This window comes from Moschus berezovskii, chromosome 17, assembly GCF_049115385.1.
Source record: "Moschus berezovskii isolate FMDL1 chromosome 17, NW_MosBer_1.0, whole genome shotgun sequence".
In the NCBI taxonomy this organism is placed as follows: Eukaryota; Metazoa; Chordata; class Mammalia; order Artiodactyla; family Moschidae; genus Moschus; species Moschus berezovskii.
In genome coordinates this window covers 4,570,108-4,592,120 of record NC_142476.1, presented here as the reverse complement: position 1 = coordinate 4,592,120, position 22,013 = coordinate 4,570,108, and the positions used below count along the sequence as shown (strand labels likewise).

Here is a 22,013-nt window from a genome sequence, read left to right as displayed (position 1 = left end):
TGGCAACCCACTCCAGTGTTCTTGCCTGGAGAATCCCAGGGACGGGGGACCCTGGTGGGCTTCTATCTATGGGGTCACACAGAGTCGGACACGAATGAAGTGACGCAGCAGCAGCAGCAGTCTGGCCAGTGCAGGTCTCCCAAAACTTATTTGCTGTCCCCCTTTTCTGCGAGGCTGTGGCCCCATCCCCGCACAGGCCCCTGCCCTCCTGAGCCCTGCAGCTCGGCCCTGTGAACACCTGGAGGTGCTGTGGTTTTGTGCAACCTGCCCTCCCCTTAACCCTGCTCCACCCCTAGTTCCCACGCCTTCACCCCAGGAAGCTGCCCTCAAAAGCAGGGCCTGACTCTCCAGGCCTTTGTTTTCCCTGCCTCTACCCTGAGTCAGGGGGGCTGACCCAGGAACTGTACCTGCAGCCCAAAGGCCTTGCTGCTAGACCCACACTGGACTTCTGCCGTCTCTCACGTGGAACGGGAACATCACCCAGAGGGAGCTGACTTAAAACCTGCTCCCCTCCTGGGCCAGCTGCCCCCCAGGACCGCTCATAGGGACTCCGTGCTCACAGCTCCCTTGCTGCCTCCATCCCACACTGCCTTCATTCGGGCTGTCACCCCCATCTTGAGAATCCCCCCAACAGCCCCCGATCTGGTCTCAACTCCACCTGGTACCCAACCTGTTCCCCACGTGGCCTCAACCGAAACGTCTGGGCGCATCCCACATCCTACAGATAAATTCCAGAGTCCACGCCCAGCCCTGCCGCCCTCCCCAGGCATGTCCCACTCGCTGCCGGCCCACTCCGACACCCCAGTGGGCTTCTGGCCCCAGGATCCAGGCCCTGGCCCTCCACCCACAGTTTCCAGCTTCATCCTCACAAGTCTGCGCCCCCAGGACCCAAGTGAGCACTGCAAGAAGCTCTCCCAGATTCCCTGGCTGTTGGTACTCTGCTGTCTCCCTCCTGGGGCCATAAATTCCTTGAGCTCAGAGTCCACATTTTATCACCTCATGGCTGCCCAGCAACTCGTCAGCGCCGGAGGCATGGTTGGTGCTCTGTTCTGCGGTCACTGAGTCCCGTGAAGGGGCAGAGCAGAGCAGGAGTGTGAATTTGGGAGATGTATAAATCAGTTAATGTTCAAGTATTAATGCTCTGGTACAGGAAATGTCCCAGAACTGGGAGACTAGACCTAGATTGGCAACATCCTTAGTCTGGAAAGCACTTTATGGTTATGTGCTATTTCTTTTCATTCTCCCAGTGAAATTCAGAAAGAAGGGATTATTTTTCGACTAGACAGATCCCAAACTGAGACCCAGAAAGGTGACACTGCAAATCGATGGACGACAGCGGTTCCTGGGTTCCTTCACTGACTTCGGGTCGGCCCTCCCTGCCCGCACTTACCTGGCTTGCAGGGGATGGGCTGAATGGGCAGAGCCAGCTGGGAGTCGGGGGTAACAGGCAGAGGTTGGTGGCTTGGGGGGAAGGCTGGAATCATGACGTAAGGCATGTTGACCTGCTGAGGGCAAAGAAACACTGGGTAAGTCCCTGGGGGTCCCAACCAGTTACCCAGCTGGGGTCAGCCCTGGACACAGAGGGTGGACCCAGGGACGAGAGACATGGGCCGAGGGCAGTTTTCAAAAGGATCCATCTGACCCCACGCCCACTCTGTGGGCCCCTGTCTGCTCCCTCAGATCCCCGCTGGGAGGAAGATGTTCTGGACCCTGCCCTTGAAATGGGGGACAAAAACAAGGCAAGGGTCTTGAGCAAACATGAGCCCCCTGCTTAGGGTCATGCTGGAGTGGGGCCATGCTGGAGTGGGGCCATGCTGGAGTGGGCCATGCTGGAGTCGGCCATGCTGGAGTGGGCCATGCTTGAAAGGTTCTGCTCAATCCACAGTCTCTGTATTTCCCTGTTCATAGCACCTGTGCACACTGGTGTCAGCCCCTCCACCTCCAGCCCTCCCCGCTTTACCTGGATCTGCTGCTGAAGGAGGTTGATTTTATGCTGCTGCTGAATCAGCTGTTGCTGCTGCTTAGCAATCTGGCAGAAGGAAAGAGTAGGAAACGGGAGTGTGGACATTAGGCCCCAGGATCCCACTTCCCATAAGCCTTTGCAGCCCCATCCATAGCCTGCCTTCCACACCAGTGGACGGACAGGCAGGACAGCTGGACAGGATAAGAAGCCAGCTGGCCAGCTCTCAGGATTTACTTTCCCTTTACAGAGAGCTCGCCCTGCTCTTAAGAGACCAGACAGAGGGTGGGCAGGAAGCAGATTGTTGCTTTCGCTCAGAGCCCCCCAGCACCTTCCACCCTGCTCCTCTTGCAAGGACTGATGCACCCCAGAGGCAGGAATCCCAGCCCCTTCCTGTGGCCCCCTCCCCACCCGCCCGCAGCCTTGGCCTGCGCCAGCCAGGCCTGCCCCATGCTCCCAGCTGTGCCCTGAAGGTGCCCGCCCCGGGAAGTAGGGCCCCCCATGCTCCCTGCTGTGCCCTGAGGGTGCCTGCCCCAGGGAGCAGGACCCACCACACTCCCCACTGTGCCCTGAGGGTGCCTGTCCCATGCTCCCCGTTTTGCCCTGAGGGTGCCCAACCCAGGGAGCAGGGCCCCCCCATGCTCCCCGCTGTGCCCTGAAGGTGCCTGCCCCAGGGAGCAGGACCCACCACGTTCCCCACTGTGCCCTGAGGGTGCCCATCCCATGCTCTCTACTATGCTCTGAGGGTCCCGCCCCACGCTCCCCGCTGTGCCCACGGTGCCCGTCCCATGCTCCCTGCTGTGCCCTGAAGGTGCCCGCCCCAGGGAGCAGGACCCACCACGCTCCCCGCTGTGCCCTGAGGGTGCCCGTTCCATGCTCCCCACTGTGCTCTGAGGGTGCCCGCCCCGGGGAGCAGGGCCCACCTGCTCCTGCTGCTGCCGAGCCAGCTCCATCTGCTGCTGCTGCTTCTCCAGGAGCATCGCGGCCATGTTCTTCTGCTCCGAGTGTGCTGTCAGGAGCTGGTCCCGCAGGGTGGACAGCTGGTGGATCATGACCAGAAGCTGAAGCTCCTTCTCCGCCAGGCTCTCCTTGGTCCCTGCTCCACAGGGAAACAGCCACTGTTGACAATTTTTGTCTGTTCATCTGTCCACCAGTTCGCCCGCAGGACACTGAGCAATTGCTATCCCCCAGGCCCCTGCCAGGGACTGGACCACAGAGAAGCTGGAACACGATCCTCGCCCTGGGGCAGGCTCCTCGTCTAGTCAGCTGACCACTAGTCGCCCTGGAAGTTCCCCACCATTAGCTGCTCTTCCAGGCCCTGGAAATGCTGATGGTGGGAAGTCTCAGGTCTAGCCCACCCCTGGGGTGTCTTCAAGAGCCCAGCGCCACTGGGCCAGGTGGATAACTGTCTTGCAGGAGAGTCCCGAGGGACACATGCAGGCTTTGGAGCAAGGCAGATCTGGGTTCAAATTCCCCTATTAACCCATTCTCCCCGGGAGCTGTTGGGCAGGCGACCGACTTCTCTGCACTTTCTGGTTTCTTGAATCTATAAATGAGCACCGTGACCGTCACCTCACAGGGCTGCTGTGAGGGTGACAGGAACTGAATGTGAAGCTCAGTCCTGGATCCTCAGCTGGTGACATCTAACTTGTCTCCAATGCAGCTCATATCAGATGCAGCAGTTACTCCTAAGTGCCAGGATGCAGACCATTTGCATCAGAATTACTCAGGGAGCCTTTGAAATATACAGATGCCTAGGCCCCTATCCTCTGTGGGTCTCGAATCTGGGGATCTGCATTATTTTAAAGTTTCCTCTCGGAAAATTAAACAACCACACTGGGAGTGAACCTAAGCAAACACACTTTAATGTACTGAGTGAGATCCTGATGGCCTAGAATTAATTTCCAGCAGGGAAAGGGAACTTTCATTTTATAGTGAGATATGGGAAGTGGCAATGATATGCCCAAGGTCACAAGGGTCCCAGGGGACTTGATTCCCACCAGGCCTCTGCTGCACAGAAATAGGTCGAGTGCTTGGGTGAAGAATGGTGCTGACCCCTAGGGCCAGGCAGCAGCCAGAGGGGCACAGGTCATGTGAGAGGGAGGCAAGAACCCCAGAAATTGCCCTGCATGCCTAGACCTCATGGCCAGGCCTGGAGAAGGGAAGGGGGTTCAAATATCTCCCCCTCGCCCACCCACATGGGCCTTCACCTTTGACATCTTTAGTTTCCACAGAGCTCCTTCCCAGGAGCTTCTCCTTCCAGTCACTGGACAGCAGCTTCTCGATGGCCGGCACAACTGGAAGATACCAGAAGGCTGAGAAGCAGCCGCCCGAACACGGCCCACCCAGGCCCCCAACGCGGACAAGGGCAGACGCCTCACCTCCTTTTAAATTTCTGGTGAAGTCCAGCTTCTCCTGGCTTCCAGAAGCAGCCTCAGAACCTCCCGGTCTCCTGGGTTCTGGGGACTCACTGTTCTCCAGGGAGCTGCTGTCCTGCAAGACACACTGAATGTCCCTGTCACCCTAAGACAAGAGGGACAGGTTGGGGGTGGCGCTGAGCACCCCAGGGAAGTGTGCCCTGGGGAACCCCAGAATCTACCCAGCTCCCAGCCTTCAGCAGGGCCCTCTCTCCCCACCTCCTGACCTTTGCTCTGACTTGGCTTAATAGATTTCGTGAAAAGAACAAAAGCTTTTAAGACAAGAGATCTGGGCTCACTGACTCACAATGTGCTTAATCCCATGAGTTCCTGAACTTCTACGAACCTGATCTCCCTCTTCTGAAAATGGAAATACTTACACTTCCTTTTGCCATAGGATTGTAGCTGGGATCAAAGGAGTTAATGCAGGTGAATGAGGTTTGCCACTGCAGAGCCAAAGGCCGAAAGTCATCTATTAATTATTCCTCCCTTGCATGCACCTACCACTCCAGCCTTGCTGGCTACTCTCAGGGTCTCCACCCCCACCCTCTTTCAGACACTGTCCCCTTTCTCCTCTTCTCATCTGAGTCTTCTCCATTCTTTAAGGCTCAGCTTAAAGTCTTACTCCTCCAGGAAGTCCTCCTTGATTCACTACCCCTACTTTCAGCCCCCGTTCGCCTACTCCTCCTGGCTGGATCCCTCTTCAGAGCCCTAAAACTCTCCTCATTTTCACTCATTTGGCTTTTGATTACATATTTCTTTTTACATTTCTTAAATGGAATCATGGAATTTTTAAGAGCTGAAAGAATCATCACCACTCATATAGTTCAGCTCCTTCATTTTAAGGATGAGGAATCGTATTGTCTTTAATAGTGCTTTAAACTCTGGTTTGGGTAATAAGACTGATTTTCTCCAGTCAGCAGTAGGCTCGAAAGTAGTAGATTTCTACTACTAGACAAAGCTAGTTCTGTAAACGTGTGTATCTTATCTCTCAACTAGTCCTCAAGGGTAAAGACCGGTCACACATAGGCGAACAGTTAAAATCAGGTGAGTGAGGGCAGGAGTGAGTCCATGTCCTGCTCAGATAGGTTAGCCTGACCCACCCACCCACCTGTCTACCTGCCCCTCTCCCCTGCTAGGCTGGTGGGTTCCCGTTCCATCCACCAGGGGGATGGGCACAGGCACAGAAGCCAGAGGCAGGCTGGGGACACTGATCCAAGGGACCCAAGAGAGTGCTGGGCACCTGGGCTGGAGCCTGCTGGTCAGCACCAATCTGGGGGGGGTGGGCTGGGTCTCCAGGCTGCGGTTCAGCTGCAGTGGCCGAGCCTTGGGGGGCCTCGTAACAGGGCTCCTTCTTCCCCTCTGCCTTGACAGTACAGTTCACCATGGTGCCAGCTTCATCCAGGACCAGCTGGGCAGAGCCGGGGCTCCTCATAGACATCCTGAGGAAGGAGGGGCAGAGTCAGGGAGGGGGTCCTGAGTCCCCGGGCAGTGACTTCTGTTCCAGCCCCAAACAGGTACACTCATGCAAAAGACAAGCTCCACTTGGAACTCACTGTGACTGGAAAAGATTCTGGTTCCCCCCCCCCTTTTTTTTTTAATAGAAGGGCCTAGAGGAGACTGGGCCACCTTCTGTCGTACCCTGCCTATTGCAGCATTGGGACTAGCAGGCTGATGGGTTCCACCAAAAAGGTTAGAAACTTAACTGGCTGTTTCCGAGCCCAGTAAAACCAAGATCATACATACAGTGTGTGTCTGTGTATGTGTAAGTACATATTTGTAATTAGTTACCAAAATTTAAAAATCAAGAGATAGCACATAAAAATCTGGGCTTGAACTCTCTTGAAGTTAGTATGTGGCAATAACTGGGATTGAGTAGCAGTTATTCTTTATGAAGAGGCCAGACTGTTTCCCTATCCACCACTCACCAGGGGCTTCCCTGGTGGCTTAGATGGTAAAGAATCCACCTGCAATGTGGGAGACCCGGGTTCGATCCCTGGATTGGGAAGTTCCCCTGGAGAAGGGAATGGCAACCCACTCCAGTATTCTTGCCTGGAGAATCCCAGGGACAGAGGAGCCCGGAGAGCTACCGTCTATGGGGTCGCAAAGAGTTGGACAAGACCGAGCGACTTTCACTTTCACACTCCCTCCTTCTCCCCTAAAGCGAAACCAAGTATTGACTACGCTGTGCACTTGTTCTTTGCTTTCCTTATAGTAGAGGCAAAATAAAAGTGAACTATTTCCAACTATTCCTTGCATCCATCTATCTATTTACCGAAAGTGAGGTAAGTTGAAGCAACCTAAGAGATGAGTAGCTTTCTGAGAAATATTTTCTTGTATCTGGTTAGTCTCTCAATTAGAGTCTGGCCCCCTCTGGGCCTCTGTAATCCCTGGTGTAATGAAAGCAGAGACTGAATCTCCTACTTCTGTTGCTGACACCATGCCGTGTGGGATCACCAAGTAGCTGAGCAAGATCCTGGGAGTCGTTTTCGGTGGTCACGCCAGGCTCAAGGCCAGAGCATTAGATGCCCAGAGCTCACCTGCTCCCCCTCCAAAGTCACAGAGACAAGACCAGCTGGGACACACAGCAGGTTCCAAGAAGGCATGGGTCTTGCCTCAGCTACTCCAGGAGCTGCTGAGTAATCTCGGGTAAGTTACTTAACCTTTCCATACCTGTTTTCTCATCTGTAAAAGGGACAGTGTGAAGTGATGAATTGATATTTACAAGGTGTTCAGAAGAGCGCCTGGTGCCTTTGTTAAAGCACAGCCGGTTGGAATGCAGCTCAGGGACGCAGCCGGCACAGCCTGGGGGCTTGTTTGAAAGGTGAAGTCATGGGTCAGGCACAAATCAGGATTTCTGTGGGTGAGGCCATGAATCTGTTTTAACAAGCCCTCCTGGTGATTCTGATACACAGTAGTTTGAAAAGCCGTGTTAAATAAAACTTTCAAAAAAATTTGTTTACACGGGCATTACATTTTTAGGAGGGGAATGTAAGGCAAGAATTATATATAGTAAAACATCCCTCAAATTAAATTGCAGGTGCAGTATAATATTTGTAAATTACATCACCTCTGTATAACAAAGTGCTTCTTATGAGGAATGATGCGATGCGCTACATACACGCGCAGTATTCACCTGAAATAACAGAGCAGTCCGGCCGCATAAGACGCATCTGCTCGATCTGAGGCCATCCTGCAGACCAGACTCTCCTGCCACTTTCAAGGGCAAGGTGCCCTGGGGGCTCGGCGTGGGGTCCAGGAGGGGCACCGCAGGGTGAGGAGAGAGGAGGGAGAAGAGGCCCCCGCGCGGCCGGCCGGCTCTGGGGTGCGCCTGGGTCTGCCCCTCGCGGGCCGGGCCCGCAGCCAGGAAGGCGCGCGGCCCACCCGGCGGGAGGGGCGCGAGCCCGAAGCCGAGGGCCGCAATTACATAACAAACAACCCGGGGCTCAAGCTGTGAATTAATCAAACCGCTGAAAATAAAACCTTCCTCTCAGGAACTTCAGACAAAAGAAATGAAAACAACCAGGCTGGCTGGAAAATAAAAGACAGCAGCGCTGAAAGGGGGACAAAAGGAAGTCAGACAATAGGGTGTTGGACAAAGGCAATAAAGCCAGAGGAAGTGTGACGGGCGAACAATGCGGGGCCGCGGGCTTCTGATCCCCGGCCGGCTCCGCGCCCCCGCGCCCCGCCCGGGCCGGGGTCCTGCGGGGGTCTTCTCCGGGCACCCTCAGGGCGCTCCCCCACGCGGCCCAGCGCCCCGGCGGCACCCGGGGGCCCCCAGCGCCCGCCGCCCCCCAGAGCTCGGCCCCGCTGTGGACCAGCCTGCCCCCGCCCCCGCCGCTGAAGGCCGAGGCAGAGGAGGTGATGCTCGGTCCTAAGGAACCTCAGGGCTGCGCGGACCAGTACCGCGGCCACCCCGCTGCTGGGCCCAGTGGAAACGTGCAGAGTACAAACTACACCCCAGTTTTGGAAGGGTTAGGACGAAAACAATGTAAAACAGCTCATTGGTTATTGATTACTCGTTCAAATTATAACAGTTTGGACACTCTGGGGTTAAATAAAACACATGGTTAAAATTCGTTTCACCTGTTTCTTTTTGCACTTCTTATTGTAGCTAGGAAAAAACGTGTGTAAGTGTGGCTCACATTATGCTTCTGTTGGACCGTTCTGCACTAAGACAGCTCTTCCCGCTGACCTCCATGGCCTTTTCTACCCACTCTTAACTCCCAAGAGTACACCCAACTGGGTACTGGGATGGATTATCTTTATTTTGGGGGCGCTCCCAACAGTTCATCCCAGCTTCTGACACAGCGCCTGGTAACAAAGCAAATGGCTCTTGGTGCAGCCAAGCTAGCTTGGAGGTGTCAGTCTGTTTACCAGGGCCCCGTTCGCCACCCACCATTACTCGCCAGATCCTTCCCACAGGCATCTGTCTCCACTGCAGGCACTGGCCCTGGCTCTCCATCGGTCCCCTCCCTGGATTCACTGGTTTATGGAGAAGCAACAGCCCAGGGTTGATGCAAAGTGCAACCTTTGGGGTTTAACAATCTGGATTCAAATCTCTGCCCTACCACCGACTGACTTGTGTTACCTTGGGAAACTAATGAACTCTGAGCGTGCACCTCCTAATCCATATAATGGGTATAATAATCCATCTCTCACGGGTGTCCATGGAAATTAAATAACACAGGGTGAGCATCCATAGTCATTTCCGACTCTGTGTGACCCCATAGACGGCAGCCCACCAGGCTCCCCTGTCCCTGGGATTCTCCAGGTGGGTTGCCACCTCCTTCTCCAATGTGTGAAAGTGAAAAGTGAAAGTGAAGTCGCTCAGTCATGTCTGACTCGTAGCGACCCCCTGGACTGCAGCCCACCAGGCTCCTCCGTCCATGGGATTTTCTAGGCAAGAGTACTGGAGTGGCTTGCCATTGCCTTCTCCGGAGCATCCATTAGGTTGCCATATAGCCCAGGATGTTCCTAGAGCCAGGTGGTTGAGAGAGAAGTCTCTGGGTCAGAAGACCTGAGTCCATTTGAATCCTAACTTTGCTTAATTGATTGCTGTGTAACCATAGGCAACTGACATAACCTCTCTAAATCTCAATTTCCTCCTCAGTGAAATGGGAATAAAACTCCCAATATGAAGAGATTGAAGTGAAAGTTGTTCGGTCATGTTCGACTTTGCAACTCCGGAAGGGAAGGCAGAGCAGGAACGCTGTTCCATGTTGAAACCCCATGGACTGTAGTCCATGGAATTCTCCAGGCCAGAATACTGGAGTAGGTAGCGTTTCCCTTCTTCAGGGGATCTTCCCAACCCAGAGATCGAACCTAGGTCTCCCGCATTGCAGGCAGATTCTTTACCAGCTGAGCCACAAGGGAAGACCAAAGATGAAAGAGATTAGAGAGATGAGCCTTCCATTAACAGTCCAGACCCTATAAGATGTGCCTGTTTTGCATTCTCTTGGCACCCTGAACTTGCGACTTCAAAGTACTTTTCACATGTTTCATTTCTGACTGGCCCAGTCAACCCCACACTGTGAAAATAAGCTTAAACTAAAATAAGTTAGTTTCACACTGTGAAAATAAGCTTAGTTTTGCTCATCATTATAGCCACAGAGTCTAGCACAGTGCCTGGTATATACAGGTGCTCAATAAACAACGGTACAACACTCAGGAGTATAACATAGTTCAGCAGCATAGGACAAGGCGGGTCTGAATGCCTAAGTGACACTAGTATAATCGCCATCATCAGAGGGATGCTGCTCTCCGGAGCTAATTCCCACACCTCCACCGTCCACACCCAGTCATCCTCGGCCGCATCTTTCTTGCGTCTAAGCTCTTCCTATGAATGACCCAAATCCCCGAGTAGCAAGACAAGTCCATTTTCTTTTGTTCCTACCTTGGAACAGTAAGACACATTTCCCAAACGTTATGAATTTAAAGACCCTGTGGAGTCTTCCCTTAAGTCTTTTCCAGAGACTTAAAAAAAAAAAATTCCCTTATTACCCCTTCCCTACAAAGCATTTTTCAGGAGGTTTTAAGGTCAGCAGTCACAGCCTCCCCTCTCCCCAGATGCCCAGAAGTCAGACTCTTCTGGTGCTCAGGAGACGTGGATTACTGGCCTCCCCCAGTTCCCACCCAGGTCCTAGTCAGAGGCCACCCTGGTGGGGCTCTCACTCGGGTAGAAGCGCTTCCATGTTCCCAATGTCCTCCCTCTCGCCCAGTCTTACTCATATTTTATAAACGGAGAAACTGAGGCCCAGAAAAGTCAGGTTCACCTGGCTTGTTTGGGCATACTGATTTAGGAATAGAGTCAGAGGACCTTCAACCAGCCGGGGCACGGAGCAGCATTCCTGCTCTGCCTTCCATTCCCTTCCGGGCAACCTATCCCACATGCCCTCCACTGCCTTCTCCTGGGTTTAACCTCACCTAAGCATCTTGAGAAGTGAAGGCCCCTAGGGGGAGAGGGCTCCGGCTAGCCCCACCCTGGATGCCGCAGAGTCTTGAGTCTCTGAGCTGACTCCAAATCCAGCGCCCAGGACAAGGCAGAGGCCGCCTGCCCGCCACAGAGGGACGATGGCGCAGAGCCCGCTTCTGGAGTCTGCAACCAGGCGGACTCCAGATGCTAAGCGCCTTTTTCTCCTGCCTACAGTAAACCCTCTCCCAGCCCCTCTGACCCCCTCCCACCCCAGGCACACAAACTAAGCCCCTTTCTACCCCCAAACAAATCACCAGCCACTTCCTCTCCCAATCAGACAACAACCAGCCCAGCCGGATTGGAATCAAAGGACTTTTTACTCTCAGACCTTCCTCCCTCCATAACAACACCCTCCCCCCCCCAATCTAGATACAGATAAAGATAGAGATAAATTCCAGTCATCGGAGCATGACGGGTGACTCAGACCCAGGGCTACAGGAAGGCAGACCCTCCTAGGAGGGCCAGTGACGACACTTCCCCTCTGGGCACACACCTGACCCTCTACTGAGACCCCCACCCCCGGGCTGGCCCTGCATGGGTGGTGTAGAGGGCACTGCCAGGGAGGAAGCATGTGGCTGGGAGGGGCAGGGCCAGGGGAACGGGTCCCAGAGGAACATCACTTCCTTTCAGGGCCCCTGAGAGTTGAGAGCCTCGAGCAGCCCTGAACAATGGCCTGAGGCGTGGGTGCCCAGCACAGTGCCCGGTGCCACATCCTGCCATTCTTCTCCCAGGCCGCACCCTGCCACCCTTCCTGGCTACGCCCGATCCTATCTCCTCTGTTTACTCCGAGCTGGGAGCTGGGCTGGCCACAGGCTTGAAACAAAGCCTTCCTGCGAGGCTCTCTCCCTCTCTTTGGCCTCTGTGGGGCCTGGGGGTGAACAGATCCACGGTGCAGCCCCGTTTAGCCCAGATCAGGTGGAGACAACGGCCAACACACGCCGTCCCTGCGCTGTTTCTGGGATGACCAAGGTAATACATCACCTAGCAGAGCGGCCAAGACTAGCTAGACTGAGGCACGCTGAGCCCCCGGGAGCCCCTGTCCTAGCCTGTAAGAGGAGGCAGCCCCCTGCATCGCCGGCACAGAAATTCAGCTCCAGACAGTTTTGGCAGCTGCCAAGATTCAGCTGACCCCCAAAGGACTTAAAAATCTGGGAGAAATGGGCAGTGCCGTTCCCACCCAGAGCTTCGTCTGAGTCTCCTCTTCCTGGAGAACCCAGCAGAGACAGAACAGGCAGCGTGGAAGGGCCACTGAGATTCCCAGGAGGACAGGGCTGCCCCATCGGCCTGGGTAAAGCCGAGGAGGTAGACAGTGTTTCCTGGAGGCCCTCGTTCCAGGGCCCTCCTGCTTCAGGACCTGAGGCTGTCTCCAGCCCCTCCCGAGCCCCGTCAGCAGCCCGGCCACAGGGCTGGGGCGGCTGCAGTCCTGACCTCCCCTCCCAGCGCCAGGTCCAGGCATGAGGGCGTGCGCGACTGCTCCTTCGCACAAGCAGGGTCCCGCCCAGGGCCTGAGAGCGGAAGAAACGGTGCGGCCCGGGCCGACTGGCTTTGTCAGAGACCTGCCTTTTCGGGTAGCCCTGAGCTTTAACCACGGGGACAGGAGGAAAAGGAGCAAGCAGTGCCAGAACACCACCTGGCTGAGGGCACTGGGCAAGGGCTCGCCTCTCCTTTTCTGACCCACCCAAGGGCCAGAGGAGGCATCTGAACTCAGCCATCACTAATGCCCGGATCCACGTCTTCTCATCTGCTGGCTGTGCCCTGGCTCCCTATGACCCAGGTAACAGGATCCGCTCCAGCAAAGATCGGGCTGCCACTGTCTTTGCTGCTTACAGGATTACAGTTGTTTCTTGAGTCATGGCCAAGGAAGAATTAAAAAAAAAACAAAAAAAAACGGTCACTTTGGAAACTTGGGGGAAAGATTCAGTCTCTCAAAACTTTAGTTTCTTCACACGTAAAACAGAGATTCCAATACCTACTTTGTGATTAGAAGGTAATCATAAGCTTAGAGAATCTGGTACAGAATATATGTCCAGGGAAGTGTTGACAGGATACCGTCTTGACCCAGAAAGTAGGCAGGCAAATAATCAGAAAATACACCTGGCCTCATCCTCTCCTCCCTGGGATGTACCTCCCTGTGAAAAAACTGAAAGTTGCTCAGTCTATTTGAGACCCCATGGACAATATACCCAACAGGCTCCTCTGTCCATGGGATTCTCCAGGCAAGAGTACTGGACCGGGTTGCCATTTCCTTCTCCAGGGGATCTACCCGACCCAGGGATCGAACCGGAATCTCCTGCATTGCAGGCTGATTCTTTACCATTTGAGCCACCAGGGAAGCCCCTCTAGTTCCCTGCTGCTGCTGCTTCTACTGCTGCTGCTGCTGTCACTTCAGTCGTGTCCGACTCTGTGCGACCCCATAGATGGCAGCCCACCAGGCTCCCCCGTCCAGGCAAGAACACTGGAGTGGGTTGCCATTTCCTTCTCCATAAGGCTCCATAAAAAGATATACTTTGAGAAAAGGTTCAGGAGCTTCCAGAGGGATTTGCACATCCCGCTCCTTGGCTTGGGCAGACAACGGAAGGACAAAGTGACTGGAAGCACTGCAGTCAGCGGCCAGGGCCCATGAGCTGCACGGGGACGCACTGGCCTCACCTTTGGGTGCCCTGCTCAGGTCTGCGGTTTCCCCTGTCACCTTCCCTTCCCCCACCCCAGGGTTTCTGGGTGGGACCCCACCTGCGCCTTGAGAAAACCTAATCACCATCATCTCCCCAAAGACAAGCTCATCATCGGAAACCCCAAGAGAGTGGCTCTTACTCAAGTAGCGTTCATTCTTCCAGTGAACAAAGTGTTCCGTTCTATTTCTCTGCAAAGGCCATGTTTCCTCTCCCATTATCTACCCCATCGGCCCACCGGCAGCCAAGACTGCTGCAGAAGATTTCTCCTGTCCGTTATGTTCATGGTCCCCTTTATATTTGTGAGTCGTTGCTTGTTCTTGGTTTTGGCTCCTTCTCAAAAGGGTAGGGGAGCAAGGGGAGGAGAACAGCTTCAAGTCTCTGATTTCATCTAAAATGCTCATCAAGCAATCCCCAAAGCAGCCAGTCTGCACCCCAGTCTGCCTGGGACCCCAACTTCCAGCACCAGCACCCTTTGGAAACTGAGCAGGACCATTTCAACTAAGAAAAGAGAGAAATCTGGCAAAGGGGTGGGATGAGATATGGATCTTAACATCTGGAGCCCAAGACGGTAATAATAACAGAGGTGATATTCAAAGTATTTAACAAAAAGAGGACAGTGAAAAGGTTGGCTTGAAGCTCAACATTCAGAAAACAAAGATCATGGCATCTGGTCCCATCACTTCACGGGAAATAGATGGGGAAACAATGTCAGACTTCATTTTTCTGGGCTCCAAAATCACTGCAGATGGTGATTGCAGCCAGGAAATTAAAAGACGCTTACTCCTTGGAAGGAAAGTTATGACCAACCTAGATAGCATATTAAAAAGCAGAGACATTACTTTGCCAACAAAAGTCCGTCTAGTCAAGGCTATGGTTTTTCCCGTGGTCATGTATGGATGTGAGAGCCGGACTGTGAAGAAGGCTGATTGCCGAAGAATTGATGCTTTTGAACTGTGGTGCTGGAGAAGACTCTTGAGAGTCCCTTGGACTGCAAGGAGGTCCAACCAGTCCATTCTAAAGGAGATCAGTCCTGGGTGTTCATTGGAAGGTCTGATGCTAAAGCTGAAACTGCAATACTTTGGCCTCCTCATGCGACGAGTTGACTCACTGGAAAAGACTCTGATGCTGGGAAGGATTGGGGGCGGGAGGAGAAGGGGACGACGGAGAATGAGATGGCTGGATGGCATCACCGACTCTGTGGACATGAGTTTGAGTGAACTCCGGGAGTTGGTGATGGACAGGGAGGCCTGGCGTGCTGTGATTCATGGGGTCGCAAAGAGTCAGACACGACTGAGCGACTGAACTGAACTGAACTGAACAACTGAATAATGGGCACTAACCGAGATGGGACTCCTGGGACAATCAGATGAGTTGGTGGATGCCCCCCACACACAACTGGTTGCCACTCTGTTGTGTACCCCTCTGATCATAGTTAACATTTCCTAAGTATTTACCATGTGCTGAGTATTATTTGAATCACTTTTATTTATAGTAATTTATTTCATTTTCACAATAACCATCTGAGATAGTTGGTGTTATGATCTCCATTTTACAAACGGAGAAACTGAGGCACAGAGGTGGTTTGCGTCCAGGAGGCCTAGCATCAGAATCTTCCTCAAAACTAGACAACAGAAATTAGGCACACAATATGCTGAGGGCCATCAATAGGCCTTAGCTCTCTTAATACTTTCCTGAGCCCTGTGAAATAGTTGCTATTATCATCTCCATTTTACTACTGAGGACACAAAGCCTTCAGTTCAGTTCAGTTCAGTCGCACAGTCGTGTCCGACTCTTTGCGACCCCATGAATCACAGCACGCCAGGCCTCCCTGTCCATCACCAACTCCCAGAGTTCACTCAAACTCATGTCCATCGAGTCGGTGCTACCATCCAGCCATCTTATTCTCTGTCGTCCCCTTCTCCTCCCGCCCCCAACCTTTCCCAGCATCAGAGTCTTTTCCAGTGAGTCAACTCTTCGTATGAGGTGGCCAAAGTATTGAAGTTTCAGCTTTAGCATCAGTCCTTCCAATGAACACCCAGTACTGATCTCCTTTAGAATGGACTGGTTGGATCTCCTTGCAGTCCAAGGGACTCTCAAGAGTCTTCTCCAACACCACAGTTCAAAAGCATCAATTCTTCGGCGATCAGCTTTCTTCACAGTCCAACTCTCACATCCATACATGACCACGGGAAAAATCATAGCCTTGACTAGACGGACCTTGGTTGGCAAAGCAAAGTCTCTGCTTTTAATATGCTATCAAGGTTGGTCATAACTTTCCTTCCAAGGAGTAAGCGTCTTTTAATTTCATGGCTGTAATCAGCATCCGCAGTGATTTTGAAGCCCAAAAAAATAAAGTCTGACACTGTTTCCACTGTTTCTCCATATATTTCCCATGAAGTGATGGGACCAGATGCCATGATCTTTGTTTTCTGAATGTTGAGCTTCACGCCAACTTTTTCACTCTCCTCTTTCACTTTCAACAAGAGGCTTTTTAGTTCCTCTTCACTTTCTGCCATAAGGGTGGTGTCATCTGCATATCTGAGGTTATTGATATTTCTCCCAGCAATCTTGATTCCAGCTTGTGCTTCTTTCAGCCCAGCATTCCTCATGATGTACTCTGCATAGAAGTTAAATAAGCAGGGTGACAATATACAACCTTGATGTACTCCTTTTTCTATTTGGAACCAGTCCGTTGTTCCATGTCCAGTTCTAACTGTTGCTTCCTGACCTGCATACAGGTTTCTCAAGAGGCAGGCTGGGTGGTCTGGTATTCCCATCTCTTTCAGAATGTTCCACAGTTTATTGTGATTCACACAGTCAAAGGCTTTGACATAGTCAATAAAGCAGGAATAGATGTTTTTCTGGAACTCTCTCGCTTTTTCCATGATCCTGTGGATGTTGGCGATTTGATCTCTGGTTCCTCTGCCTTTTCTAAAACCAGCTTGAACATCTGGAAGTTCACGGTTCACGTATTGCTGAAGCCTGGCTTAGAGAATTTTGAGCATGACTTTACTAGCGTGTGAGATGAGAGCAACTGTGCGGTAGTTTGAGCATTCTTTGGCATTGCCTTTCTTTGGGATTGGAATGAAAACTGACCTTTTCCAGTCCTGTGGCCACTGCTGAGTTTTCCAAATTTGCTGGCATATTGAGTGCAGCACTTTCACAGCATCATCTTTCAGGATTTGAAATAGCTCAACTGGAATTCCATCACCTCCACTAGCGTTGTTCGTAGTGATGCTTTCTAAGGCCCACTTGACTTCACATTCCAGGATGTCTGGTTCTAGGTGAGTTATCACTCCATCGTGATTACCTTGGTTGTGAAGATCTTTTTTGTACAGTTCTTCTGTGTATTCTTGCCACCTCTTCTTAATGTCTTCTGCTTCTGTTAGGTCCATATCATTTCTGTCCTTTATGGAGCCCATCTTTGCATGAAATATTCCCTTGGTATCTCTAATTTTCTTGAAGAGATCTCTTGTCTTTCCTATTCTGTTGTTTTCCTCTATTTCTTTGCATTGATCGCTGAGGAAGACTTTTTTATCTCTCCTTGCTATTCTTTGAAACTCTGCATTCAGATGCTTATATCTTTCCTTTTCTCCTTTGCTTTTCGCTTCTCTTCTTTTCAAAGCTATTTGCAAGGCCTCCCCAGACAGCCATTTTGCTTTTTTGCATTTCTTTTCCATGGGGATGGTCTTGATCCCTGTCTCCTGTACAATGTCACGAACCTCCATCTATAGTTCGTCAGGCACTCTATCAGATCTAGTCCCTTAAATCTATTTCTCACTTCCACTGTATAATCATAAGGGATTTAATTTAGGTCATATCTGAATGGTCTAGTGGTTTTCCCTACTTTCTTTAAGTCTGAATTTGGCAATAAGGCTAAACAACTGCCAAAGTTCATGGCCAATGAGTGGTGAGCAAAACAATTGCCCAGAGACTGGCTGTTGAGCACTTTCTTGAAAACACTGGATTATACTGGTTTCTCTTCCACGTGCTTGAGGTCCTAAAAGCCATGGAAAATCACCTACTGGAGGCTGAGTCACCTGCCCCTTAAATTAACCTCTGCAGGGCCACTGTTGCTCTCATGATGGGGGTCAAGGGATCCAGGCAGGTCCTAGCTCAGTTGAAGTGAGAAAAGACTAAGGCAAATGCCACATGCAGACATCAAATAATTCAAAACCAGGGTCCTAATGCTGAGAGTTCAGGGCGGCATCAGAGGGCGCAGAGATGCCCACTCCTGGACCTCCCCCAGCGATCACCTCGCCGGGGTCCTGACCTTCCTTCCTTGCCCTCTGTCCCCACACCTCCACACCTTAGTATCCCGCCATCAGCCTGAGCAGAGCTGTACACTTCACAGACCACTCAACACATGTGCCAAATGAACAGTGGCTGTCATCTTATTATCAATTTTTTTTCTGACTATAAAAGGAATATGTACTCATTGTATAATAGATAATCTGAAAAATTTAGAATAACGTAAAGACAAAAAAAATTAAAGTCACCCACTTCACATTAATCCAGAGGTGGCAGCTGATAACACTTTGGCATATTTCCATTAAATCTTTTTCCTATGTCTAGTTTTCTTTTCCGTCACTAAGCTCATAAAGAAGTTTTACACTATTCCCCTCCATATACATGTAACACTATATCAGAGGAAGCTTTCCTGTTACTAAAAACTGGAAAACATATAGAATTCTTCAGGGAACTCCATGGTAGTCCAGTGGTTAGGACTCTGCGCTTTCACTGTGAGGGCCTGGATTGGATCCCTGGTTGGGGAACTAAAATCCCACAAGACATGCGGTGTAGCAAAAAAAGAAGAAAGTTCGTTATGAAGCCATTTGTAATTGTTGCACATCTCTGCAGCAGCCGTACCGTAATTTACCCAATGCCCAGGTTAAAACAATCCAACTCTTTAAAGCTCAATATTACTGAAACCCCCTTCTCCCCCTGAAGGTCATTCACCCTCCAGACACTTCTGATGGGCCAGGGCTGTTCTGCTCCTATGACAGAAGGCAAGGAAAGGGTCCTGACAGTCAGCAGAAAGAGCACGGTAGGAGAAGGACCTCACCCGCTGCCTTTTTCTTTAATTTCTTTTTTTACTGAAGTATAGTTGATTTGCAATGTTGTGTTAGTTCCAGGTGTTCAGCAACGTGATTCAGTTACACATATATATCCTTTTTCAGATTCTTTTTGCTTATCAGTTCAGTTCAGTTTATTTGCTCAGTCGTGTCCAACTCTTTGCGACCCCATGAACTAAAGCACGCCAGGCCTCCCTGTCCATCACCAACTCCCAGAGTCCACCCAAACCCATGTCCATTGAGTTGGTGATGCCATCCAACCATCTCATCCTCTGTCGTCCCCTTCTCCTCCTGCCCTCAAACTTTCCCGGCATCAGGGTCTTTTCAAATGAGTCAGCTCTTCGCATCAGGTGGCCAAAGTATTGGAGTTTCAGCCTCAGCATCAGTCCTTCCAATGAACACCCAGGACTGGTCTCCTTTAGGTTGGACTGGTTGGATCTCCTTGCAGTCCACGGGGCTCTCAAGAGTCTTCTCCAACACCACAGTTCAAAAGCATCAATTCTTCGGCGCTCAGCTTTCTTCACAGTCCAACTCTCACATCCATACATGACCACGGCAAAAACCATAGCCTTGAAAATACTGAGTAGAGTTCTCTGTGGTGCACAGTAGGTTCTTACTGGCTATATTTTATACATAGTTGAGTGTACCTGTTAACCCCAACCTCCTAACCTATAAACCCTCGCCTCGTCTGCTCCTCTCGACAGGACAAGCGCATAGCAAAAGTACAGGATGGAGGTGGTGACAGAGACCCGGAAATGCGGGCCCGCGGGACTTGTCTTAGAGTTTCCCGGGGCCTGACTTCCCCTTAAAAAGATGGAGAATCACAGCGAGATGCCACGTCACACCCATACGATGGCTACTATTTTAAAAAAAGAAAAAAGCAGTGTTGGCAAGGATGCAGACAATTGCTGGTGGGAATGTAAAATTTTACAGCTGCTATGGAAAACAATATGGTGGTTTCTTAAGAGTGGAAGCATAGAATAACCATGTGATCCAGCAATTCTCCTTCTGGGTGTATAACCAAAGGATGTGAGGTAGGGCCGAGAAGGGACGCTGCTCACCCGTGCTTTTACAGCACTATTCACCACAGCCAAAAGGTGGAAAGTGTCTATGGAAGAGTGAATAGATAAAATAAAACGTGGTATATATGAGAACAGAATATCATCATCCTTAAAAAGGAGACCTGACACATGCTACAATGTGGAGGAAACTTGAAAATGTTAAATGTAATAAGCCTAAGTGAAATAACAGACTAATATTTCTCGATTCTGCTTGTATGAGGTACTTACAACAGTTAAATTTATAGAGACAGAAAGTAAAATAGAGGTTATTAGGGGCTGGGGAGAGGAGCTAAGGGGGAGTTATTATTTAACAAGTACAGAGTTTTAGTTTGGGGTGAGGCAAACTTCTGGAGATAGCCAACAGGGGCAGTTGCACAACGCAAATGTACTTAGCGCTTCCAAACGATGCAATTAAAAATTATTAAAACAGTCAATTTCATTATTATGTATGTTAGTCACCACAAAAAAAAGATGGAGAACGTGAAACTGCTAATAATTCACAGTTTCCTGGCACCTTTAATCTTGCAGACAGGCATAACACAGACTCACAGACTGGGGACTCAGGTCTGGCCAGGTATCGGGGGTGTGCAGGCTGGAGATCAGCTGCCTTGGGGAGCCCCTTGCGCACAAAGCCATCATTAACTTCACTAATTGAAGTGTCTAAAAAGGCCAGAGCCAGACAGAGCGAGACCTGCCCCACCAGTTAGCAGGCTTTCCCTTCAGTGCCTCCCTCACCTCCAGGTACAATTAAAGGCTTTTCCCTGTCACTCGGAGACAGGTGTACTTAGGATTCCTCAGTGGGGAGGGGAAGGGTCTGGGAGCAGGAAGGTGAGGATGGAGGAAGAGATTTTGCTCACTTCTTTTAAGTCAGCTCCTTGCTTTCCTGGAAATCCTTTCCTCAATTGTCCTTCTTGGGGTGGCAGTCTCAAGGAAAGCGCTGGGTGACGCCTGGCTTCTAGAACAGCTCTCCCTATCCCCGACTTGCTGAGCAGCCCTGATCAGTCTACTTTATAGCTCTGAACCTCCTTGAGGTCCATCTAGGGAGGACACAGGGACAATAATCCAAACAAATGTTTTCAAGTAGGTCTGAGCTAATAGACGGGGTGACTGGGGTGGGGGCCACCTGGGGAGAGGAGGGAATGGAGAAGCTTCCCAGTGTTCAGAGTCACCCACTTATTTCAGAGACACTGGCTTCTGTGGGCCACCCAAACCTTCCTTCTCCTCTTCAATCAATGACAGGCTGGGACCAAAGTCCCATCCAGCCAGAAGGGTCACTTAATAGTTCCATTCTCTATTACTGGTGCCTTTACTGGTAAAAAAAAAAAAAAAAAAACTAGCCCAGCTCCCACTTACCCAAGAACACATCACAGGACTTCCAATGTCTCTAAGCGCTGCCGGGGTCCCAGGGCCTGATTGAGAGGGCAGGCCCTGCTGATGGCCGTCTACCACAGGGGAACCTTAGGGACTGTCTATGGAGATGGAAAAGAGCCACTGGCACCTCTGTCCATCTTTGTCCAGTGAAGAAGGGAGATGAGGGTCCCTACCCAGCCCTTAGAGCCACTCTCCTTCCCTTCCCCCACAGCCCGCACCCTGACCCGGGACGAAGGTCAGTGACGGGGTCACTAGAGGTGCCCAGCTCAAAACCTGCCCTCACTTAGGATGGAATTTAACCCTCTCCCTGCTGGTCCATGACTAGTCACCCTAACAGATCTACCTGCTTGGAGGGGAAAAGTTACTGCGGAGAGGATCACACAGACCCACGTGATAACTCTGAGTACACAGTGGAAGTGAGCCCTGGATTTGGAGGCCGGAGGTCTGAGTTGGAGCCCCAGCTCTGCCACAAAATCAAGGTACAATCCTAGGTAAGTCCTAATTTTCTGAGCCTCAGTTTTCCTATCTATAAATTGGGAGTCAAAACACACACCAGCAAATTGCTTGGAGCCTCAGCATAGTGATTTTCTAAATGTCAAAATGCTTCACACACTTGATGGTTTAGAAAACCCCCTACAACTGTTAGGGGTTTGGACACCTGGAACTCACTGTGGGGCCTGGGACATACCACCCAAACTTGCAAGGTCTCAGTTTTTCCATTTGCTCATGGGATAAATTATTATTTCTTCTCTCAGAGATAAAATTTTAAGTCAGGGAGGGCTCCAAGGTCTTTGATGCTGCAGAAATACAAGTGCTGCTAAGGCCCTGGTTCCCACCTTCAGGCCGCGGCCCACATCAGCAGAAAGACAGTGACAGCACCTGCCGTGTTTTTGTGTGAGAACAACTAGCTAAGTACCTCACAGACATTTTTGGTAGCAACAAAACAAACCCGTTTTATAATTGAGGCCCCTGAAGCTGAAGG

General features: G+C 51.3%; 1 protein-coding gene across 11 annotated transcripts in view; it reads right to left on the bottom strand.

Moving 5' to 3' along the window:
* SOX13 (SRY-box transcription factor 13) overlaps positions 1-22,013 on the bottom strand; it is a 49,615-nt gene that overhangs the window by 8,517 nt on the left and 19,085 nt on the right. For 6 of the 11 annotated variants that reach the window (XM_055420082.2, XM_088845114.1, XM_088845106.1 and 3 more), the window contains exons 2-7: positions 5,621-5,819; positions 4,342-4,483; positions 4,171-4,257; positions 2,884-3,056; positions 1,961-2,029; positions 1,391-1,505 (exon numbers count right to left, since the gene is read on the bottom strand). In XM_055420082.2, the coding sequence (XP_055276057.2) occupies positions 1,391-1,505; positions 1,961-2,029; positions 2,884-3,056; positions 4,171-4,257; positions 4,342-4,483; positions 5,621-5,818 (784 nt within the window). In that variant the 5' untranslated portion in view covers position 5,819. Of the gene's footprint in view, positions 1-1,390; positions 1,506-1,960; positions 2,030-2,883; positions 3,057-4,170; positions 4,258-4,341; positions 4,484-5,620; positions 5,820-10,803; positions 11,022-22,013 lie in introns of those variants that run through there. The other 5 variants (XM_088845112.1, XM_088845107.1, XM_088845108.1 and 2 more) reach the window with 5 other exon arrangements.